Source organism: Nansenia antarctica (assembly GCF_963989245.1).
Source record: "Nansenia antarctica genome assembly, chromosome: 16".
Taxonomy (NCBI): Eukaryota; Metazoa; Chordata; class Actinopteri; order Argentiniformes; family Microstomatidae; genus Nansenia; species Nansenia antarctica.
This window is the reverse complement of record NC_137686.1, coordinates 13,228,798-13,248,765: the sequence shown is the minus strand read 5'-3', so window position 1 is coordinate 13,248,765 and position 19,968 is coordinate 13,228,798. Positions and strand designations below refer to the sequence as shown.

Below are 19,968 nucleotides of genomic sequence, written 5' to 3'. Positions count from 1 at the left end.
GATCTGCAGGTGACAGAGTGAGTGAGGAGAATCAGAGATGACTGCCTATTGTCGCGGGCCTGTAAGATCCCCCTTCTCTGCTGGAAATCAAACGGAGCCAGCCGCTTCACACTGATGTTTTGAAAATAGCAACGTTTTTTGTCAGAACCGTCATAAAACCGTCATAAATCGCTATTTATAATAAGAGTGTTTGTCCTGGCGCCGCTGTCTGTGTGGTTGATGAAGCTATTGAAAGTGGTGACATAACTGTTTGTAGACAATGTCATTTGTCAAATAAATAACCTGTCAAAAAAGACTATTTAGAAGCCGTCATCATCCTGTGTCACGTGACCACGAGATCACAGCCCTCGTCTGCTGTAACAAGCTCTGCGCTTTGTATTCGGGTGCGGTGTTGGCAGTGTTCCCCGTTCATAGTCAAATTTGTCCCGACAGTCTCATTAACAACCGAAAGTATTTTTAGCGCCGTTTTTAGTTATTTATTTTAAGCACGTTTTCCAGCTCCGCTGGTGGAAAGTGTTGCAGCAGGTTCGTGGAGAGGACAGGGCTCGGTGGCTCCGTCAGAGCCCTGCAACAATGTGATGTTGAAATCCCACCGTAAACCGCAGTATATTGGGTGACGGTTTAATGGTATCAAACATTGGAAACCGCCCAACCCTAGTGTGTGTGTGTGTGTGTGTGTGTGTGTGTGTGTGTGTGTGTCGGCCCTCCACTCATCCTGTGTGTCCTCTGCCCCCCCCCCCCCCCCGTGTAGGAGAGTTCATCAAGGCGCTGTACGAGTCGGATGAGAACTGTGAGGTGGACCCTGGGAAGTGTTCCCACAGCCAGCTGCCCGAGCACCAGGGCAACCTGAAGATGTGCTGTGAGCTGGCCTTCTGCAAGATCATCAACTCCTACTGGTGACTGGCACACACACACACACACACACACACACACACACACACACACACACACACACACACAACCTGAAGATGTGCTGTGAGCTGGCCTTCTGCAAGATCATCAACTCCTACTGGTGACTGGCACACACACACACACACACACACACACACACACACACACCTGAAGATGTGCTGTGAGCTGGCCTTCTGCAAGATCATCAACTCCTACTGGTGACTGGCACACACACACACACACACACACACACACACACACACACACACACCTGTGAGCTGGCCTTCTGCAAGATCATCAACTCCTACTGGTGACTGGCACACACACACACACACACACACACACACACACACACACACACACAGGGCAACCTGAAGATGTGCTGTGAGCTGGCCTTCTGCAAGATCATCAACTCCTACTGGTGACTGGCACACACACACACACACACACACACACCTGTGAGCTGGCCTTCTGCAAGATCATCAACTCCTACTGGTGACTGGCACACACACACACACACACACACACACACACACACAGGGCAACCTGAAGATGTGCTGTGAGCTGGCCTTCTGCAAGATCATCAACTCCTACTGGTGACTGGCACACACACACACACACACACACACACACACACACAGGGCAACCTGAAGATGTGCTGTGAGCTGGCCTTCTGCAAGATCATCAACTCCTACTGGTGACTGGCACACACACACACACACACACACATCATTGACTTTTCTATACTTTATGCCTCTTCTTTTAACAAGCTGCTTCCCAGCCTGGGTTATGTACTGTTATGTACAGTAGTACCTACTGCCCCCTAGTGGCCATGGTGTGTGTGTGCGTGTGTGTGTGTGTGTGTGTGTATATGTGTTTGTGTGTGTGTGTGTGTATATATATGTGTGTGTGTGTGTGTATATATATATATGTGTGTGTGTGTGTGTATATATATGTGTGTATGTGTGTATGTGTGTGTGTGTGTATATGTGTGTGTGTGTTGTCACATTGAGTGATGATGTTGACTCACCCCTCCCCCTCCCTCCCCCCCTCCCCCTCCTCAGCGTGTTCCCGCGGGAGTTGAAGGAGGTGTTCGCGGCGTGGAAGCAGCAGTGCGTCTCCCGGGGCAACCAGGACATCAGCAAGCGTCTCATCAGCGCCTCGCTGTTCCTGCGCTTCCTGTGCCCGGCCATCATGTCCCCCTCGCTGTTCAGCCTGATGCAGGAGTACCCTGACGACCGCACCTCCCGCACCCTCACCCTCATCGCCAAGGTCATCCAGAACCTCGCCAACTTCGCCAAGTAAGCGTGTTGTCTGTCGTCGCCGTGGCTCGTAGTCGTAGCGACGGGGGAAAGTTTCAGAGCGTTTTCTTTTCTTTTTTTATCGTCTTTTGAATCTAAAAGTTCCACCAAATGTTGCAGTGTTAGATAGATAGATAGAGAGAGAGATAGAGAGAGAGAGAGAGAGAGAGAGAGAGAGAGAGAGATACTTTATTGATCCCAGAGGGGAATTTAAGGCGTTACAGCAGCTCACATCACAAACAACAACAACAAAATAAAGTGACACTTGAATAATTGATTAAAATGAAATAGAAATAGAAATGTTGTTGTTGTTGTTGTTGTTGTTGTTGTTGTTGGGACAGTGCACTTTAATCAACATCTCAGACCCCAGTGAGGTGGAACAGTGGTGGGGTCAGCTCAGCTGAGACTGCAGGCTAATCTAACAGCACGCTAGAGCTCGCCTCACTACTGTTACCCTTTGGAAAGCATACGATACTATATACAGTATATATATATATATATATATATATATATATATATATATACACAATACGCTTCACTACAAATTAACGCACTTTAAATACAGTTCTATTAGATTCTGGTGAGGTGCTTTTTCGTCCGTTTTTTCATTGGCATTGATCGTGTACCCTTCGGTCGACGAGCGTGGAAGACTTTGAATAATAACTATTTTTAAAATGTCGTTTCCGACCTCAAGGTTTGGAAACAAGGAGGAGTACATGGCTTTCATGAACGACTTCCTGGAGCACGAGTGGGCGGGTATGATGCGTTTCCTGTCGGAGATCTCCAACCCGGAGACCATCTCCACCACGCCGGGGTTCGAGGGCTACATCGACCTGGGCCGCGAGCTGTCCGTCCTCCACTCCCTGCTCTGGGACGTGGTGTCTCAGCTGGACAAGGTACCGTAGGGGGGGGGGGGGGGTTGTGGGGGGGTGGTGTGTGTTGGCATGTGTTTGGTGTGTCTCTGGTAACATATTACCACTAAAAGTGCCACATAACGCCTTAGTCAGCAGCAGAAAGAGTGTGTTTGACTTTCTTGTGATGCATTGTGTGTGTGTGTGTGTGTGTGTGTGTGTGTGTGTGTGTGTGTGTGTGTGTGTGTGTGTGCGTGTGCACGTGAGTGTGTGATTGTTATGACAAAGACCTCTTTCTCCACTATGAGGCTAAGTTAGCAGCATAGGAGTGTTTTTTCTTACCTGCTATTAATACAAAATACCAAAATGATGATGTTTCTGAAGTAACTTCCACGTCAGGTTCATAACTAGTTTGTTGAGGGTTTGATTGACAGCAGGGTTGAAGTCCCGCCCACTCCTCCTCTGTGCCCACCACTACCCCTCCCCAACCCCCCCTCCCCTAACCCTGCGCTGCCAACACTCAGAGCATGTTTACATCGCTGCATTTATCACTGCATTTATTACTGCATGTGACTGCATTTATGACTGCATTTATGACTGCATTTATGACTGCATTTATGACTGCCTTTGTTGTTGCATTCATTGACCCCCACCCCCCTTTGCTTAGTGGTGAAGCCTAGTTATTGATCCTAGTGTTGATCTCAGCCCTCTATGTTAACCCTGGTAACCCTGGTAACCCTGTGTAACCCTGGTAACCCTGTGTTAGTGTGGTGCATGCTGCTGTGGCTGGTGTGAAGCGCCTCTGTCGTGTCATGTGATGCATGTCTGGTTGTTTATTGGTTTTATTTTATTTTATTTTTATTATTTTATTTTTTTACCCCAAACTTAATTTCGTTATGTTTTTTCCTCTATATATTCTTCTCCTTCTTCTGCCTCTATGTCCCCCTCCTCCCCCCTCCTCCCTCCCTTTTCCACTCCACCCCTGTCCTGTCCCGACCCGACCACACACACACTGTGTCTCCACGGTTACGCTGCCTTCCCGCCCACCAATGCATGATGGTGCCCGCCGCCATGCCAACCCTCCTCCTCCTCCTCTGCCATCCTCATTCCAACAACACCACCACCGCCGGTGACGTGGGCACCACCTCCTCCGACAACACCACCCCCTCGCCATGGTAACGTGTCAACTATCCCAGGGTGACAATTCCTTCCTGCAGGCCACCGTCGCCAAGCTGGGCCCCCTGCCCCGTATCTTGGGTGACATCACGCGCTCCCTGTCCAGCCCCACGCCCATCCAGCAGCAGCTGCGCCGCTTCCAGGACCACACCGCCTCGTCCTCGCACAACCTCAGCTTCCAGGACCACGCCTCCTCCTTCCAAGACCACGCCTCCTCCTTCCAAGAACACGCCTCCTCCTTCCAAGAACACGCCTCCTCCTCGCACAACATCAGCGGCAGCGTGTCCTCAGGCCTGCAGAGGATATTCGAAGATCCTGCAGACAGGTAAAGAGAGACACGACACACTGCGACACACTACGACGCACTACAACACACTACAACACACTACAACGCGCTACAACACACTACAACGAGCTACAACGAGCTACAACGAGCTACAACACACTACAACACACTAAAATACAAGACAAGTAGAGAGACCTTAGACCTACAATACTCTGATAATACCCTCTATTATACACTACTGTACAGCGAAACACACAGCAGACAGGTAGAGAGACACAATACCCTGATATTACCCTCTACTGTACACTGCAACACAGTACAGCACAATACACCACAACACGACAGATCAGAGGAACGGCAATATCCTCTAACACCCCCGACTATAAATGTCTTAAGCAGTAAGCCACTCAAGGTCGTGCTTTTTACGGTGAATAAACGCCCAGCTGAGGGGTGTCGTTAGGTGGTTAGCAGCCCGTCAGCTGTGACTGTCTTCACCATAAAGCACACAGCCTCGACTGCCTTCCTGCTATTACCTCTCACAACAACAACGACAACAACAACGTGAGAAGAAAACATGGCCGTAGGGTATTTATTTCATGATAGAGTGTGGTGGTTCCTGCCCCGCGATCACAAGTATAGTTCCCAGTACGACGACCACCGTTCTCAAGGTAACGCGATAAACAACCGTTCGCAGTTTGAGTGGAATAAAAGCAGTACAAACCGTCGGGTTTGGACAGTACAATACAATACAACACAGCCCAACTATAATTCTCTCATAATTACCAATACAACACTGTACTGCACTGTTCTGTACAGGTACAACACTTAGACACGTTTGCAATACCCTACACCATGCAGTACTATACATTACATTTTACAATTTTAAACATTTAGCAGACGCTTTTATCCAAAGCGATTTACAATTAGAGGTCACAGGGACAGTCTCCCTGGAGTAACTTAGGGCTAAGGGCCTTACTCAAAGGCACACTAGTGGTGTGATTTTATTATAACGTACAAGTACACAAGAGTAAAGGTGGGATTTGAACTCATGACCTTCTGATCACCAGTCGAACTCACTATCCACAAGGCCACCACTAACCACACACAGAATCTGAATCAGAATCGCTTTTATTGTAACGTACAAGTACACAAGAGTAAAGGTCTTTGGCTTTGGTACCTCAACATTGGCATTGCAGCATCAGGATATATAAATCACAATAATAAGTTAAGTAAGTAGCCTAATACTAAAGTAATAAAGACACACACACAGTGGGATTGTGCGTGCGGTCTGACCGTCTGCTTTTTATTTGAATTTCTTTTGACGTCATTTTTCTTGAAGGTTATGTGCAAATGAGACATCCGCTTCATACATAAAGGCTCATGAATTTTGCATGAATAAGGTTCTTGGTTCACGGTGCATTGATTTGAGAGATGAGTCACGGCTCAGAGGGTTCTAAATAAAGACGCCCGCCGCGGTGGAGACCCGGTATTTTTAGACGTTCTTGAGGTAACGAGGGAATCGGAAACCATTTCTTCTGGTTTTCAAACGAATCCGAGCACATTTCACTTCTGAAAGAACATAAGCAGCTTAAAGTCTCGGAGAGAAACCGAGTCATGTTATTCACTTTGTTTTATTGAAAAGTTATATTGAGTAAAAAAAATAGGCCTTTGGGTGAAGACTTGGTCTCATGTCTGTGTGTAGTAGTAATATGGGGTAATGGTGGCCTAGTAGATAGTGAGTTGTACTGGTGATCAGAAGGTCATGAGTTCAAATCCTACCTGGGAACAACACCACTGAGTAAGGTACTTAGCCCTAAGTTACTCCAGGGTGACTGCCCCTGTAATATCTAATTGTAAGTCGCTTTGGATAAAAGGTGTCTGCTAAATGGTTAAAATGTAATATTTTCTGTATGTTACCTGTGTGTTAACGTTGTGTGAATTTGAATTTGCCATTTAGCAGATGCTTTTAATCCAAAGCGTCTTACAATTACAGGGACATTTCCTCTGGAGTAACTGGGGGCTAAGTGCCTTACTCAAGGGTACACACTAGTGGTGGTATTTTCAGACGGGATTTGAACTCACAACCTTCCGATCACCAGTCCAACTCACTATCCACTAGACGAGACCACCACTACCCCGTTGTGTGTTTCCTGTGTGTTAACATCGGCGTGTTTCCTGTGTGTTAACTGTGTGTTTCCTGTGTGTTAACTGTGTGTTTCCTGTGTGTTAACTGTGCATTTCCTGTGCCCGCCCCTCCAGTGAGATCCGCAGCCTGAAGTCTCCTACGGTCCAGGACCAGATGGAGGGTTTCCTCCTGCGCGGCAGCAAGCACCCCCTCCTGGGCCACCAGGCCTCGGCCCACAGCATGAGCTTCTCCTCCGACAAGGAGGAGCGGGGGGGGGGCGAGAACCTCCTCCTCCCCAACGGTCGCAGCATCTCCCTGGTGGACCTCCAGACCCAGGACCCCGCCCCCCACCACCTGCTCCTTCAGAGCACCTCCGCCACGCCGCCCCCCCTCCACCTCCTCCACCACCACGACCCCCCGCAGAGGCTGAGCCGGGCGGGCTCCCAGGTGTCCATCGGACACCCCAACCCCCACCACCCCAACCTCCTCCCTCACCAGCCCCCCCCTCCGCACGCCGCCCATCCCCAACTGCAACCGCACGCCCCCCTCCTCCTCCTCCAGCACCCCTCCTCCTCCTCCCACCACCAGCACCCTCCTCCGGCCCTCCTCCACGGCAACAAGCCCCTTTTGCAGCGGGACAACCTCCCCCAGAGCGCCCCCCAGGCGCGGCGGCCGCTGCCCCCCCCCTCCCTCAGCCAGCAGCAGCGCGGCCTGCAGCCCCCCCTGTCCTTCCAGAACCCCGTCTACCACCTCAGCAACACCCTGGCCTCCTCCCACGCCAGCCACACCCACTCCTCCTCCCACCACTCCCTGCAGCCGGCGGACTCCAGCTCGGAGAACCTGAGCACCGGGAGCTCCCGTAGCCATAGCAACTCGGACGAGTTGGGAGGGGGAGGGGGAGGGGGGAGCCAGGCCGGGGGAGGTGGAGGAGGAGGGGGAGGAGGCAAAATCCGGGGCGTGGGGGCGTCCAACAGCAGCAGCCTGGAGGAGTTCAGCCGCCGCAGCACGCAGAGCGAGGAGTGTGGCGGCGCGTCCTCGTCCACGCCGCGGAGGCACACGCTTCCGGAACACGCAGCCACTGCCGCTTCCTCCTCCTCCGTCGTCGCCGCGGGGGGGAGTGGCCACGTGATGGCGGTGCCCAGGCAGAGCAGCACGGGGACGGCCCACATCGTCAGGGTGGAGCAGCAGAGCCGCCCAGCCGGGGCCGGGGGGGCCGGGGGAGGAGGAGGGGGCCCGAGGACGCCGCGGTCACTGCCCCACAGCGCCTCGCTACGCAGCGGCAGCAGCACCAACACGGAGCCCGTCCCCGTCGGAGGCAGCGCCCCCCCCGCCCAGACAGGAAGTAGGTCGCGGCAGGAGAGTCCGGTTCCTGCCGTCAGGGGCGGGGCCAAGCAGACCCCTCAACAGGTACGGGTGCCACACACACACACGTTTACACACACATATACACATGCAAACACACACTTTATGTCCAGTATGTCCCTCTGAAGACCTTTATGTCCAGTATGTCTCTCTGAAGGGGATGTGTGTAGAGACACAATTCCCAGCCTCCAGTAACAGTGGTGTGTGTGTGTGTGTGTGTGTGTGTGTGTGTGTGTGTGTGTGTGTGCAGGTGCAGTCCCCAGTAGAGTCGGTGACCATGTCCCCGGTGGAGCGCACAGCGGCCTGGGTGTTGAACAACGGCCAGTTTGACGGCGAGGAGGAGGGGGCGGAGCCTAGCAGGGAGGACAGCAAGCACGCCGAGAAGGTACGGACGTTGCTATGGCAACACCTGGAAGACACATTACTATACATAACATATACAGTACATGGATACATAATTAGGATGTATAATTACATATACAGTACATGTATACATAATTAGGATTTGTGAATACACTTGACATTAGGGATGCTCCGATCTGGATTTTTGGGGCCGATACCGATCACCGATTTGTTTCCTCAAGATCAACCGATACCGATACCGATTTTTTTTAAAATACATAACTGACTGGATAGCCTAAGTATTTTTTGCTTTTTAGACAAAAGTTTTGATCCATTAGGCACCAAGCAAACGCAGACCCATTTTTATGGCATAGTAAAGGTCTGGCCTATCACCCAGTTAGGGCCTGAAGCCCAAGTCAGTCGATATGGCTGTATAAAAGACATCATAAACGTGGCCTTCATGGTTTACATACTGTTACGTCCTCCTATGTTTTCTGTTCAGTTATCTGTCTTCCCCAGGAAGAAAAAAAAAAAAAAAAAAAACGGTTTTTGCGATCGGCCATTTTTGCCGATCACCGATCGAGTCATTTGGAGTGAAATCGGCCGATTTAAATCGGTGGCCGATAAATCGGAGCATCCCTACTTGACATAATTAGGATTTATTTATGATTACTATGGTTGTGATGCTCATCTCATGTGTAGGTGGAGAGGCAGCTTCAACCCTAAGTAACACCTGCCTCTTCTCTCTCTTTCTCTCTCCCTCACCCCCCACTCTCTCCCCCCCCCTCCCTTCCACTCTCCTTCCCCCACCAACCCCCTTACTCTCTCTCTCCCTCTCCTCCCCTCTCTCTCCCCCTCTCCCTTCCACTCTCCTTCCCCCACCAACCCCCTTACTCTCTCTCTCTCTCCCTCCTCCCACCAATGCCCTTACGCTCTCTCTCACTCTCCTCCCCTCTCTCTCTCCCCCCCCTCCCTAACACTCTCTCTCCCCACCAACCCCCTTACTCTCTCTCCCCCCTCCCTCCCCCTCTCCCCCAGTACGAGCAGGAGATCTCCAAGCTGAAGGAGCGTCTGCGGGTGTCCAGCCGGCGTCTGGAGGAGTACGAGCGGCGCCTGCAGGCCCAGGAGCAGCAGATGCAGCGTCTGCTGCTGGAGTACAAGGCCCGGCTGGAGGACAGCGAGGACCGCCTCCGCAGACAGCAGGAGGAGAAGGACAGCCAGATGAAGGGCATCATCTGCAGGTAGGCAGACCTAACCCTAACCCTACCACTACCCCCACCCCTACACCCCTACTACTACTACTGCTACTACCACTACTACTACGACGACGACGACGACTACTACTACTACTGCTACTACTACTACTGCTACTACTACTACTACTACCACTACCACTACTACTACTACTACTACTACTACTACTACTACTACTACTACTACCACCACTACTACTACTACTACTACTACTACTACTACTACTACTACTACTACCACTACCACTACCACTACTACTGCTACTGCTACTACTACTGCTACTGCTACTACTACTACTACTACTACTACTACTACTACTACTACTACTACTACTACTACTACTACTACCACTACCACTACCACTACCGCTACCGCTACCGCTACCGCTACCGCTACCGCTACCACTACTACTACTACTACTACTACTACTACTACTACTACTACTACTACTACTACTACTACTACTGCTACTACTACTACCACTACCACTACCACTACTACTACTACTACTACTACTACTACTACTACTACTACTACTACTACTACTACTACTACTACTAAACTCGAGGCCCTAGTCATAACGTTACACTTCCTCCTGACGCCTCTCCTGAGGACTTCCTGTTTGTCGTCGTCTTCTTCTTCTGCGGTGGTTGACCCGCGTCCTGTCATGTGATCCTGTCATGTGATCCTGTCATGTGATCCTCCCAGGTTGATGGCGGTGGAGGAGGAGCTGAAGAGGGACCACGCTGAGATGCAGGCCGTCATCGACGCCAAGCAGAAGATCATAGACGCACAGGTACACACACACACACACACACACACACACACACACACACACAGGTACAACACACACACAGGTAGGGTTAGTCATCGACGCCAAGCAGAAGATCATAGACGCACAGGTACACACACACACACACAGGTACACACACACACACACACACACACACACACACAGGTACACACACACACACACTCTCTAACTTATGCTGCTGTATGTCCCGCTGACTTGCAGGTGAATATGGGAGCTAGCCCGCTAGCTGAGGTAGCCCCCGCAGGCAAGTAGACCAGCTCTGTGTACATGGAAGCAGCTAGCCTTGTAGCCTTGCAGCCTTGTAGCCTTGTAGCCTTGCAGCCCTGCAGCCTCCGATGATGATGATGATGATGATGATGATGATGAAGAGCGCAACCACACCTAAACACCCATTCCTGGTCCCCCCGTCCCCTGTCCCCCCTCCAAAAAACCCAACTTTTTGGAGGTGATTCATCCATCGGTCCTCCCAGCAGTCAGACAGTCGGAGTCGATGTCGTCTGTTAGAAACGCGTCCCTGGGAGGGAAAACTACAACAATGTCATTGATTTTGTCGTTGGCAGTTTAAAAATCCTCCACCGGTTTGTTGGTTTCGTCCCTAATACAGGACGGGTTCTAATAATAATAATAATAATAATAATAATTAACCATTTAGCAGACGCTTTTAATCCAAAGCGATTTACAAGTAGAGGTCACAGGGACACAGTCTCCCTGGAGTAACTCAGGGGCACACTAGTGGTGGTGTTCCCAGGTGGGGATTCGAACTCACGACCTTCCGGTCACCAGTCAAACTCACTATCCACTACTAGACCACCGCTAGCCCACCACCGGTTGCCACGGTGACCCTGTGAGAAAATGTCTCACTCTAGAGACCCTCGTCTCAGTTTGAGATGTCTCTCAACTCGGGCTGTGAGCTTATGACTGAAGGCAACGTTCAGGTGTGTGTGTGTGTGTGTGTGTGTGTACCTCTGGTCTCCAGGGATGGGTGTTGTGTGTTGTGTGTTGCGCTCCGAGCAAAAAGGTTTAGTTTTTTTGGGGGGGCTGCTTTTGGCTGCCTTTCACCCCCCCTCCCTCCCCTCCCCTCCATATTTACCTCCTGCCACCCACCACTCCCCCCAACCCCACCCCACCTCCCCCCCCCCCCAGCTCTGAGAGAGCAGTGCAATCAGCAGGGTTGTATGATGCAGCACATCGTCATGGAGACGAACACAATCGGGGACGTTTTCAGAAGAGGCTTCAGAGACGCACTGCTAAAGCTTGTATATGAGTTGTTACGCTTTGGTTTTTAGTTCTATTATTTTGGCTGCTGAAACGAACAGAAAAATAAAAACTGTATTTCAGATGTTGCTCTGAACGCCCACTCACCAATCACCTTGTCAACCTCCCCAGCTGTGGAATGGACACGCCCCCACCCACCCCTAGCACAGACACCTCCATATCTCAACCGGAAATAGATGTCCTTCCCTCACTCACTCACTCCCTCATCCCTCTCTCTCTCCCTCTCTCTCTCTCCCCTCTCTCTTTCTCTCCTCTCTCTCTCTTTCTCTCCCCCCTCTCTCTTTTCCCTCTCTCTCTCTCTCTATCTCTCCCCCCTTCCTCTCTCTCTCGCTATCTCTCCCCCCCTTCCCTCTTTCTATCTCTCTCTCCCCCCCTCTCTCTCCTCTCCTCTTCCCTCACTTATCCCTCCCCCCCCTCTCTCTATCCCTCCCCCCTCTCTCTCTATCCCTCCCCCCTCTCTCTCTCTCTCTCCTCCCTCTCTCTCTCTCTCTCTCTCTCCAGGAGAAGAGGATCAGCTCCCTGGATGCGGCCAACTCTCGTCTGATGAGCGCGTTGACGCAGGTGAAGGAGCGCTACAGCGTGCAGAGTCTGCGCAACGGCCTGTCGCCTAGCAACCCCACCAAGCTGTCCATCACCGAGAACGGCGAGTTCAAGAACAGCAGCTGCTGATTGGCTGTCAGCCAGCCAGCCGCCCGCCCGCACGGACGGACGGACGAGGACATGGCCGTCCACGCTGTGCTACCGGAGCCACACACACACACACACACACCGAGAAACACACACACAAACACACATATGGACATGGACGCACATACAGACACGCACGGACGTGGATGCACACACACACACACACACACACACACACACACATGGACAGCCTACGCTGTATGCGGAGCCACACACACACACACACACACACGGACAGCCTACGCTGTATGCGGAGCCACACACACACACACACACACACACACACTCTGGCTCCATGCACCCAGACCAAGGACTTTGCGGCGGCTCTCTCTCCGGCTGTACACGTTGCGTACGCCTCCAAGGAATGTCTAGAAATGTATGTATATAACATGTATCTGGTGTTTGGTCTGTACAGAGATGAGATGACCGTACAGAGATGAGACTGGAAGGACGTCGGCAGTGGATCCTGCTGTCAGGAGATATAGTGAATATGTGTTTTATAAATGACATTATTCCCAAATGCAGACAGAGAGAAATGCCGTTTAAAAAAAAAAAAAGAAGAAAGAAAGAAAAATGAGATTTTAAGTATTGTCTAATGCAGAGATGATATATTGAGGACATGTACATATCCTGCAGTGGGTTTTGTTTAGATAAATAAATAAATAAATAAAAAGCACATAGGGAGCCGTTATCGATATACGAAAAGAGTCTATGTTGCCGTAGGAAAGGGGCAAAACCAACCAAAAAAAAACAAAAACTATTTTATGCACTCCGTTTTTTCTAACCCTACTTTTTTACCCTGTTTTTAACTTCTGTTCTGGTTCTTTAACGACGGGTTTGATTCTGGTTTTTGATTTGCCGGGTTCGGAGTAGGACAGGACTGCTGCCTTTGCAGTGTTAACCCCCAACAGGTCTTTTTTTTTGCGTTCGCGATGTTATCGCGGTTCTACTGATTCGACTCCTGCCGAGGTTTCGGCCTAGAGAGTTGTATTTATTATGTTCTGTCGAGCCTCCCAGACCCCCCCCTCCCAGGAGAGAAGACTTTTAACCCAGCAGCCTTCCTGACTTTGTACAATTTTAAATGTCATGTTGCTAAACTACTGTTCTAAAGAGTCTGCTGTTTTGTTTTTTCTGTACTCACTCTCACGATGTGGACGTTCTTAACCCCCCCCCTGCCCACCCGTCTCCCCCCCACCCTCCTCCCCCGTCCCCCTCCCCAACCCCCCCTCGACAGGCACAGGCGTTTTGTTGTTGCACAGAAACCTTGTTTGAACTCAACTGGTCCATGTGAATCGTTGCATATGTGTCCGTTGTTGGAAGTTGTTGAAAAATTAAAAACTGCCTGTAACCTTGTGAGCGTCTCCTACTTGTTGTGTTGATGAGTATCGGGTAGCTGAACTGAACTGCCTGAATGGTAAATGGACTGCACTTTTATCCAAAGCGCTTTACAACAGCCTATCATTCACCCATTCACACACCAATGGTGGCAAGCTACCATGCAAGGCGCCGGCCCGCTCACTGGGAGCAATTTGGGGTTCAGTGTCTTGCCCAAGGACACTTCGACATGTGGCCAGCCGAGGGCTCGAACCGCCAATCTGCCAACCTTGCGATCATTAGACGGCGGCTCTACCTCCTGTGCCACAGCCGCCTAACACTGCCTGCTAACACTGACAGATCCTGAAACGGTACAGCTTTTTGCACATTTTGGTCAGCTGCCAAAATCTGACCATTCCTTTTTTAAGGCTGGAGAGGTGGAAGTTCCACTCTGCTAATAGAATACATTATAAACCATTGTATGTTTGTGTGATTGATTAGCCATTAGATGATTGACTTTCATGGTAAGTTGAATTAAATCAAATGTAATCAAGTTGTATTATGAACTGAACTATATTATGAACTGGAAGTAAGAACTGTGCTTTATATTAATTGAATCCAAACAATTTCAGAATATCCTAATGTTCATATGTCATCATGAATCTTCAATAATAAGACTAGTATCACATGAATGTTTGCTTATGATGAAAACAAATACGGGTGGAATAAAGTCCCTCTAACTCCCACCGGAGGGCGCTGTCTGGTGCCTTACTCCAGACCAAAGTGAACGATCCCAGAACCCGGTGTAGGTACCATTATTTTCCCACTTTTCCGGTTCCGGTCATAGGATCGATCGAGGACTCCAGGCGGAAAGCTGCTCTTTAGCTTGCTGCGGAAACGTCTTGAAGAATCCGCTTTTGGTGGAGTTGGGGTGGGTATATGTTTGTATAAACAAATGGTGCAAAAAAAATGTAGATTCGTTTCGCTCTATGTTTTAATAAGATATTAGTATCGGGATACAAAGAGCAGAGCTACAGATGTCTGTGTTCCCCTGCTAGCCGACTAGCTAGCCAGGCTGTAGGCACCAACATATCGCTGCTTCGGCTAAGCTACGTAGACCTGTTCCATGCACGGTGGTATATCTCTTTAGTACTGCTCCATGCACGGTGGGATATCTATGTAGTACTGCTCCATGCACGGTGGGATATCTCTTTAGTACTGCTCCATGCACGGTGGGATATCTATGTAGTACTGCTCCATGCATGGTGGTAGACAGGCTGTGTTGTGGCCAGTTAACTCGTATATTAGCCAGTGTCACTATATTAGTTTTACATCTAATAAACGAATCTAACAGTCTAATTTACAGCCTACATAGTTATTGCTCTACTGCCTCTTTCTGTCATTGTCTTTTTAAACTATCTTTGCTTATATAGTGTTGTTTATCACTGTTTATTATTGTTGCATTTAAAATATATATATATTGTTGTTTGTATCTTTATGTCTTATGCACCAACCACACCAAGTCAATTTCCTGTATATGCTAATATACATGGCAATAAAAAATTATTCTGATTCTGATAGATCAGCTGCTTTGACCCACATGTCCACTATGGCGGACATCAAGAACTTCCTCTACGCCTGGTGCGGCAAGAAGAAACTGACTCCCAACTATGACATCAGAGCAGCTGGGAACAAGAACAGGCAGAAGTTTCTCTGTGAGGTGTGATTTTTGTTGTTGTTGTTGTTCATTTACATTTGAACTATTTAGCAGATGCTTTTATCCAAAGTGACTTACGATTACAGATTAGTCTCCCTCGAGTAACCTAGGGCTAAGTGTCTTACTCAAGGACACGCTAGTGGTGGTGTTCCCAGGTGGAAGTTGAAGTCTTGACTCTTTCTGTTGTCTTTTGCAGTCTTTTCCAAACAACATTCCCATATTGAAGTGTGATGTATCGTTGATCTCCTCCTCCTCATCTTCATCTTCGTTCTCTTACTCTTCCTCCTGGTCTTAGGTTCGTATCGAGGGGTTCAACTACACTGGGATGGGGAACTCCACCAGTAAAAAAGACGCCCAGTCCAACGCTGCCAGGGACTTCGTCAACTACCTGGTCAGAGCTGGAGAGATGAACGCTGCGGAGGTCCCAGCCCTGGGGGTCAGTGTCCACTAGATATATGATGGGACAGTATCAGACCTGGGGAGGTTCCACCATCTTCATGTCATGGTCCTGTAGCCTGGCTGGACAGTCTGTGTGTTGAGTTTTTTAGCCATTTGACATTTAGACCAAGGCAGGGGAGGCTGGTGGTGGTTAGAACACCAGGGGAGGGTGGGGGAGGTAGAACACTAGGGGAGGCTGGGGGAGGTAGAACACTAGGGGAGGCTGGTGGTGGTTAGAACACTAGGGGAGGCTGGTGGTGGTTAGAACACTAGGGGAGGGTGGGGGAGGTAGAACACTAGGGGAGGCTGGGGGAGGTAGAACACCAGGGGAGGCTGGTGGTGGTTAGAACACTAGGGGAGGCTGGTGGTGGTAGAACACTAGGGGAGGCTGGTGGAGGTTAGAACACTAGGGGAGGCTGGTGGTGGTAGAACACTAGGGGAGGCTGGTGGAGGTTAGAACACTAGGGGAGGCTGGTGGAGGTAGAACACTAGGGGAGGCTGGTGGTGGTTAGAACACTAGGGGAGGCTGGTGGTGGTAGAACACTAGGGGAGGCTGGTGGTGGTAGAACACTAGGGGAGGCTGGTGGTGGTTAGAACACTAGGGGAGGCTGGTGGTGGTTAGAACACTAGGGGAGGCTGGTGGTGGTTAGAACACCAGGGGAGGCTGGTGGTGGTTAACACACTTTTCAGTGTCTCCGCTTTCTATCGACAGGCGAGTGTCCCTGAGTTCAGTGACCCCGGCAACGGGGGAGGAGAGGGGGGCTTCGGGGGCGGGGGCGGGGGCTTCGGAAGCCTTCCTGCCAGTGGGCCAATCCCCCCTCACCTGATGGTCAAAACTGAGCACGGTAAGATCACCTCACTGAGTAAGTCCGTCCAGTCTGGGCGCCGCTTAAGTGGCGTAGCTCACTAAGGCGCATGCCTTATCATCGCAAGGTCCCTGGTTCGATTCCGGCCATCGACCTATCCTGCATGACATCCCTCCTCTCTCTCACTCATCCTTCCTGTCAATCTCTACTGTCTCTATCCTCCTCTCTCTCTCACCCATCCTTCCTGTCAGTCTCTACTGTCTCTATCCTCCTCTCTCTCTCTCACCCATCCTTCCTGTCAGTCTCTACTATCTCTATCCTCCTCTCTCTCTCACCCATCCTTCCTGTCAATCTCTACTGTCTCTATCCTTCTCTCTCTCTCACCCATCCTTCCTGTCAGTCTCTACTGTCTCTATCCTCCTCTCTCTCACCCATCCTTCCTGTCAGTCTCTACTGTCTCTATCCTCCTCTCTCTCACCCATCCTTCCTGTCAGTCTCTACTGTCTATCCCAATAAAGCAGTAATGCCCTAAAAACATATTTGAAGAAAAAGTCGATACACACTATTGCGGGTTCCCGATAGGGATGCTCCGATTTATCGGCCACCGATTTAAATCGGCCGATTTCACTCCAAATGACTCGATCGGTGATCGGCAAAAATGGCCGATCGCAAAAAACGTTTCCCCCCTGGGGAAGACAGATAACTGAACAGAAAACATAGGAGGACGTAACAGCATGTAAACCATGAAGGCCACGTTTATGATGTCTTTTATACAGCCATATCGACTGACTTGGGCTTCAGGCCCTAACTGGGTGATAGGCCAGACTTTTACTATGCCATAAAAATGGGTCTGCGTTTGCTTGGTGCCTAATGGATCAAAACTTTTGTCTAAAAAGCAAAAAATATGTAGGCTATCCAGTCAGTAGGCCTACAGTTATGTATTTTTAAAAAAATCGGTATCGGTTGTTCTTGAGGAAAAAAATCGGTGATCGGTATCGGCCCGGAGCATCCCTAGTTCCCGAGTCCCGGCTCTCCCCCTGTTCTCCCCAAACGGTCCTCTCTCCCTCGTGGTCTTAGAAACGTCGGACAGACGCCGGCCTGTGTCAGAGGGAGTTTTACACAGTTATCGTATTAACCCCGATCCCAATGTCTCACGGCTCCTCTTGTTGTTACCTTGGCACGAGCAGCGGCCTCTGGACCCATCCCAGGAGTCACCGGTCTGGGGTACGGAGGGGGAGGAGGAGGTGCTGGAGGAGGAGGAGGAGGAGGAGGAGGTGCTAATTTCTCAGGAGGAGGAGGGGGAGGGGCGCCGTGGGACCGCGGGGCCAACCTGAAGGAGTACTACGAGAAGAGAAACGAGCAGGAGGCTCAGGCGGTAGGACACACACACACACACACACACTCACACTCACACTCACACATACACACACACACACACACACACACACAACCGCTGTTTTAAAGATAACATAGATTATTGAAGATGTTTATTATGAGTCTAGGATGACTCTCCGTAGTCATGATACGCTGTCTTAGCATGTCTATATACAACATCTATAACATCTATATAAGTCTATAATATACAACATTACAATAATTGTATTTAACACTCATCAATGACATTATAATAATAATAATAATAATACATTTTATTTGTAATGCACTTTACATAAAGAAATCTCAACATGCTACAGATTAAAAACGAAGAAAGATACAGTAGAACAATGGCAATTAAAAAAGGCTAATAAAAGCCTTCATTCCAGGCATTCCATGATTTACGATATACAGTATAACTGCACTGGGACTTTTAAATATATGTGTGGTGGCCTGGGAAAACCCTTCACATGGTGGCATGAGACTGAGATAGCCCTTTATTTTAAAAAGTTATGAGCATTTTAATGTAGCATGTCAAAAAAAGTGAAAGGGGAGAAATCCTCCCCTTTCTCCTCCGGGTCGGGGGAGGAGCCTATGCAGATCGGCCGGTCTCGTTAGTCTGCTTGTGATGCGGTGGTAGTCTGCTTGCCTCGTCGGTATGCGAGGGACAGATCCATTTGTGTGTCTTCTAGTTAAGATGTTATTACTTTATGCTTATTGTGAGCATCAGTAAACTGGCAATAACACAGGTGGAAGTATCGTCTCTCCTTTCGCTCATGTGTGCGTGCGTTGCTTAACTGAGAATGAGACACGTTCAACGTGATGTTGTTTCGCTAGCAAACTACCCGCCACAAAAACATCAAAATAAGTACTTTCTCTTTTGTTTTCTTAAAATGTTTATTCACCATAATGTAGTATGGAGTTCAAAGTACTAGAATACCACATAATATCAAAATCGCCAAAATCGCGATTTCCATCTATATTTGCTCTTTGCCACGAACGAACGCCAGCGACATCCGACGGGTTTTCCCAGGCCACCACACATATGTATCACTCCGCCGCACAGATGTTCTACTAAATGACCGTTAATTAGACTACATGTTTGTGTTCAGGTTACTAGGCAACAGTCCATTTGAAGTTCAGTTGTATTTTTATGATTAAATAAACAAACAAATCATAATCTGTTATCTGTTATCCGCTTATTACTGTTAACTAATAAATCGCGCTGTAGAACTGTTGTATAAAAGCAATATCACACTCGAGGTCGTGCTGTTATACACTGCGGCCTCGTACCTACGACCGAATCACAGCCGTGCTGATATTCAGTATAACACACTCCCTCTCATGTGATATTGCTTAATTCAATGTCAGCTATTAAGCTCCCCGTGCTTACTGAAGAACTGGACCACTGAAATGTAACTACTCTCCCCTCCTACCCCCCCACCCCCCAAGACTCTGGAGTCAGAGGAGGTGGATCTGAACGCGGGTCTCCATGGCAACTGGACCCTGGAGAACGCCAAGGCCCGTCTGAACCAGTTCTTCCAGAAGGAGAAGAACCAGACGGATTACAAATACAGCCAAGTGGGCCCGGACCACAACAGGTCAGGGGGGCGGGGGGGTGTGCACCACAACAGGTCGGGGGGGCGGGGGTGTGGACCACAACAGGTCGGGGGGGCGGGGGGGGTGGACCACAACAGGTCAGGGGGGGGGGGGGGGGGGTAGTCAACAACCTCCTGCGATGATTCATATTTACTGAAGACGCAACCAGCATACACTTATATTACACTATATTGTGGTCCTCTGTGGTAGGGTTGGTAGGGTTGGGTAGAGCATTGGGCTAACAACGATATATATATATATGTATATATATGATATGTATAACACCCCTCTAATAGGTCTCCCTTAGACTGAACGATGATGCTAATTCACAGGGAATTCCAGCTAGCCTTGCCTCA

At 49.6% G+C, this 19,968-nt stretch overlaps 2 protein-coding genes across 2 annotated transcripts in view; both read left to right on the top strand.

The window, feature by feature from the left end:
• The window catches only part of rasal2 (RAS protein activator like 2), a gene marked incomplete at both ends in the record, with an annotated part of 92,024 nt that extends 79,678 nt beyond the window's left edge, over positions 1-12,346 (top strand). Inside the window, 9 exons of the mRNA XM_080546885.1 lie at positions 752-896; positions 1,956-2,192; positions 2,887-3,088; positions 4,240-4,544; positions 6,765-8,037; positions 8,243-8,377; positions 9,373-9,575; positions 10,297-10,384; positions 12,179-12,346. Coding sequence (XP_080403011.1) covers positions 752-896; positions 1,956-2,192; positions 2,887-3,088; positions 4,240-4,544; positions 6,765-8,037; positions 8,243-8,377; positions 9,373-9,575; positions 10,297-10,384; positions 12,179-12,346 — 2,756 coding nt within the window. The remainder of the gene's footprint in view (positions 1-751; positions 897-1,955; positions 2,193-2,886; positions 3,089-4,239; positions 4,545-6,764; positions 8,038-8,242; positions 8,378-9,372; positions 9,576-10,296; positions 10,385-12,178) is intronic.
• A 2,191-nt stretch (positions 12,347-14,537) lies between these two features.
• Positions 14,538-19,968, top strand: part of LOC308171974 (ATP-dependent RNA helicase A protein-like) — a gene marked incomplete at its 3' end in the record, with an annotated part of 32,865 nt that continues 27,434 nt past the window's right edge. Inside the window, exons 1-6 of the mRNA XM_080546884.1 lie at positions 14,538-14,609; positions 15,260-15,398; positions 15,691-15,831; positions 16,546-16,678; positions 17,827-18,014; positions 19,466-19,614. Of these exons, the coding sequence (XP_080403010.1) occupies positions 15,279-15,398; positions 15,691-15,831; positions 16,546-16,678; positions 17,827-18,014; positions 19,466-19,614 (731 nt within the window). The 5' untranslated portion in view covers positions 14,538-14,609; positions 15,260-15,278. The remainder of the gene's footprint in view (positions 14,610-15,259; positions 15,399-15,690; positions 15,832-16,545; positions 16,679-17,826; positions 18,015-19,465; positions 19,615-19,968) is intronic.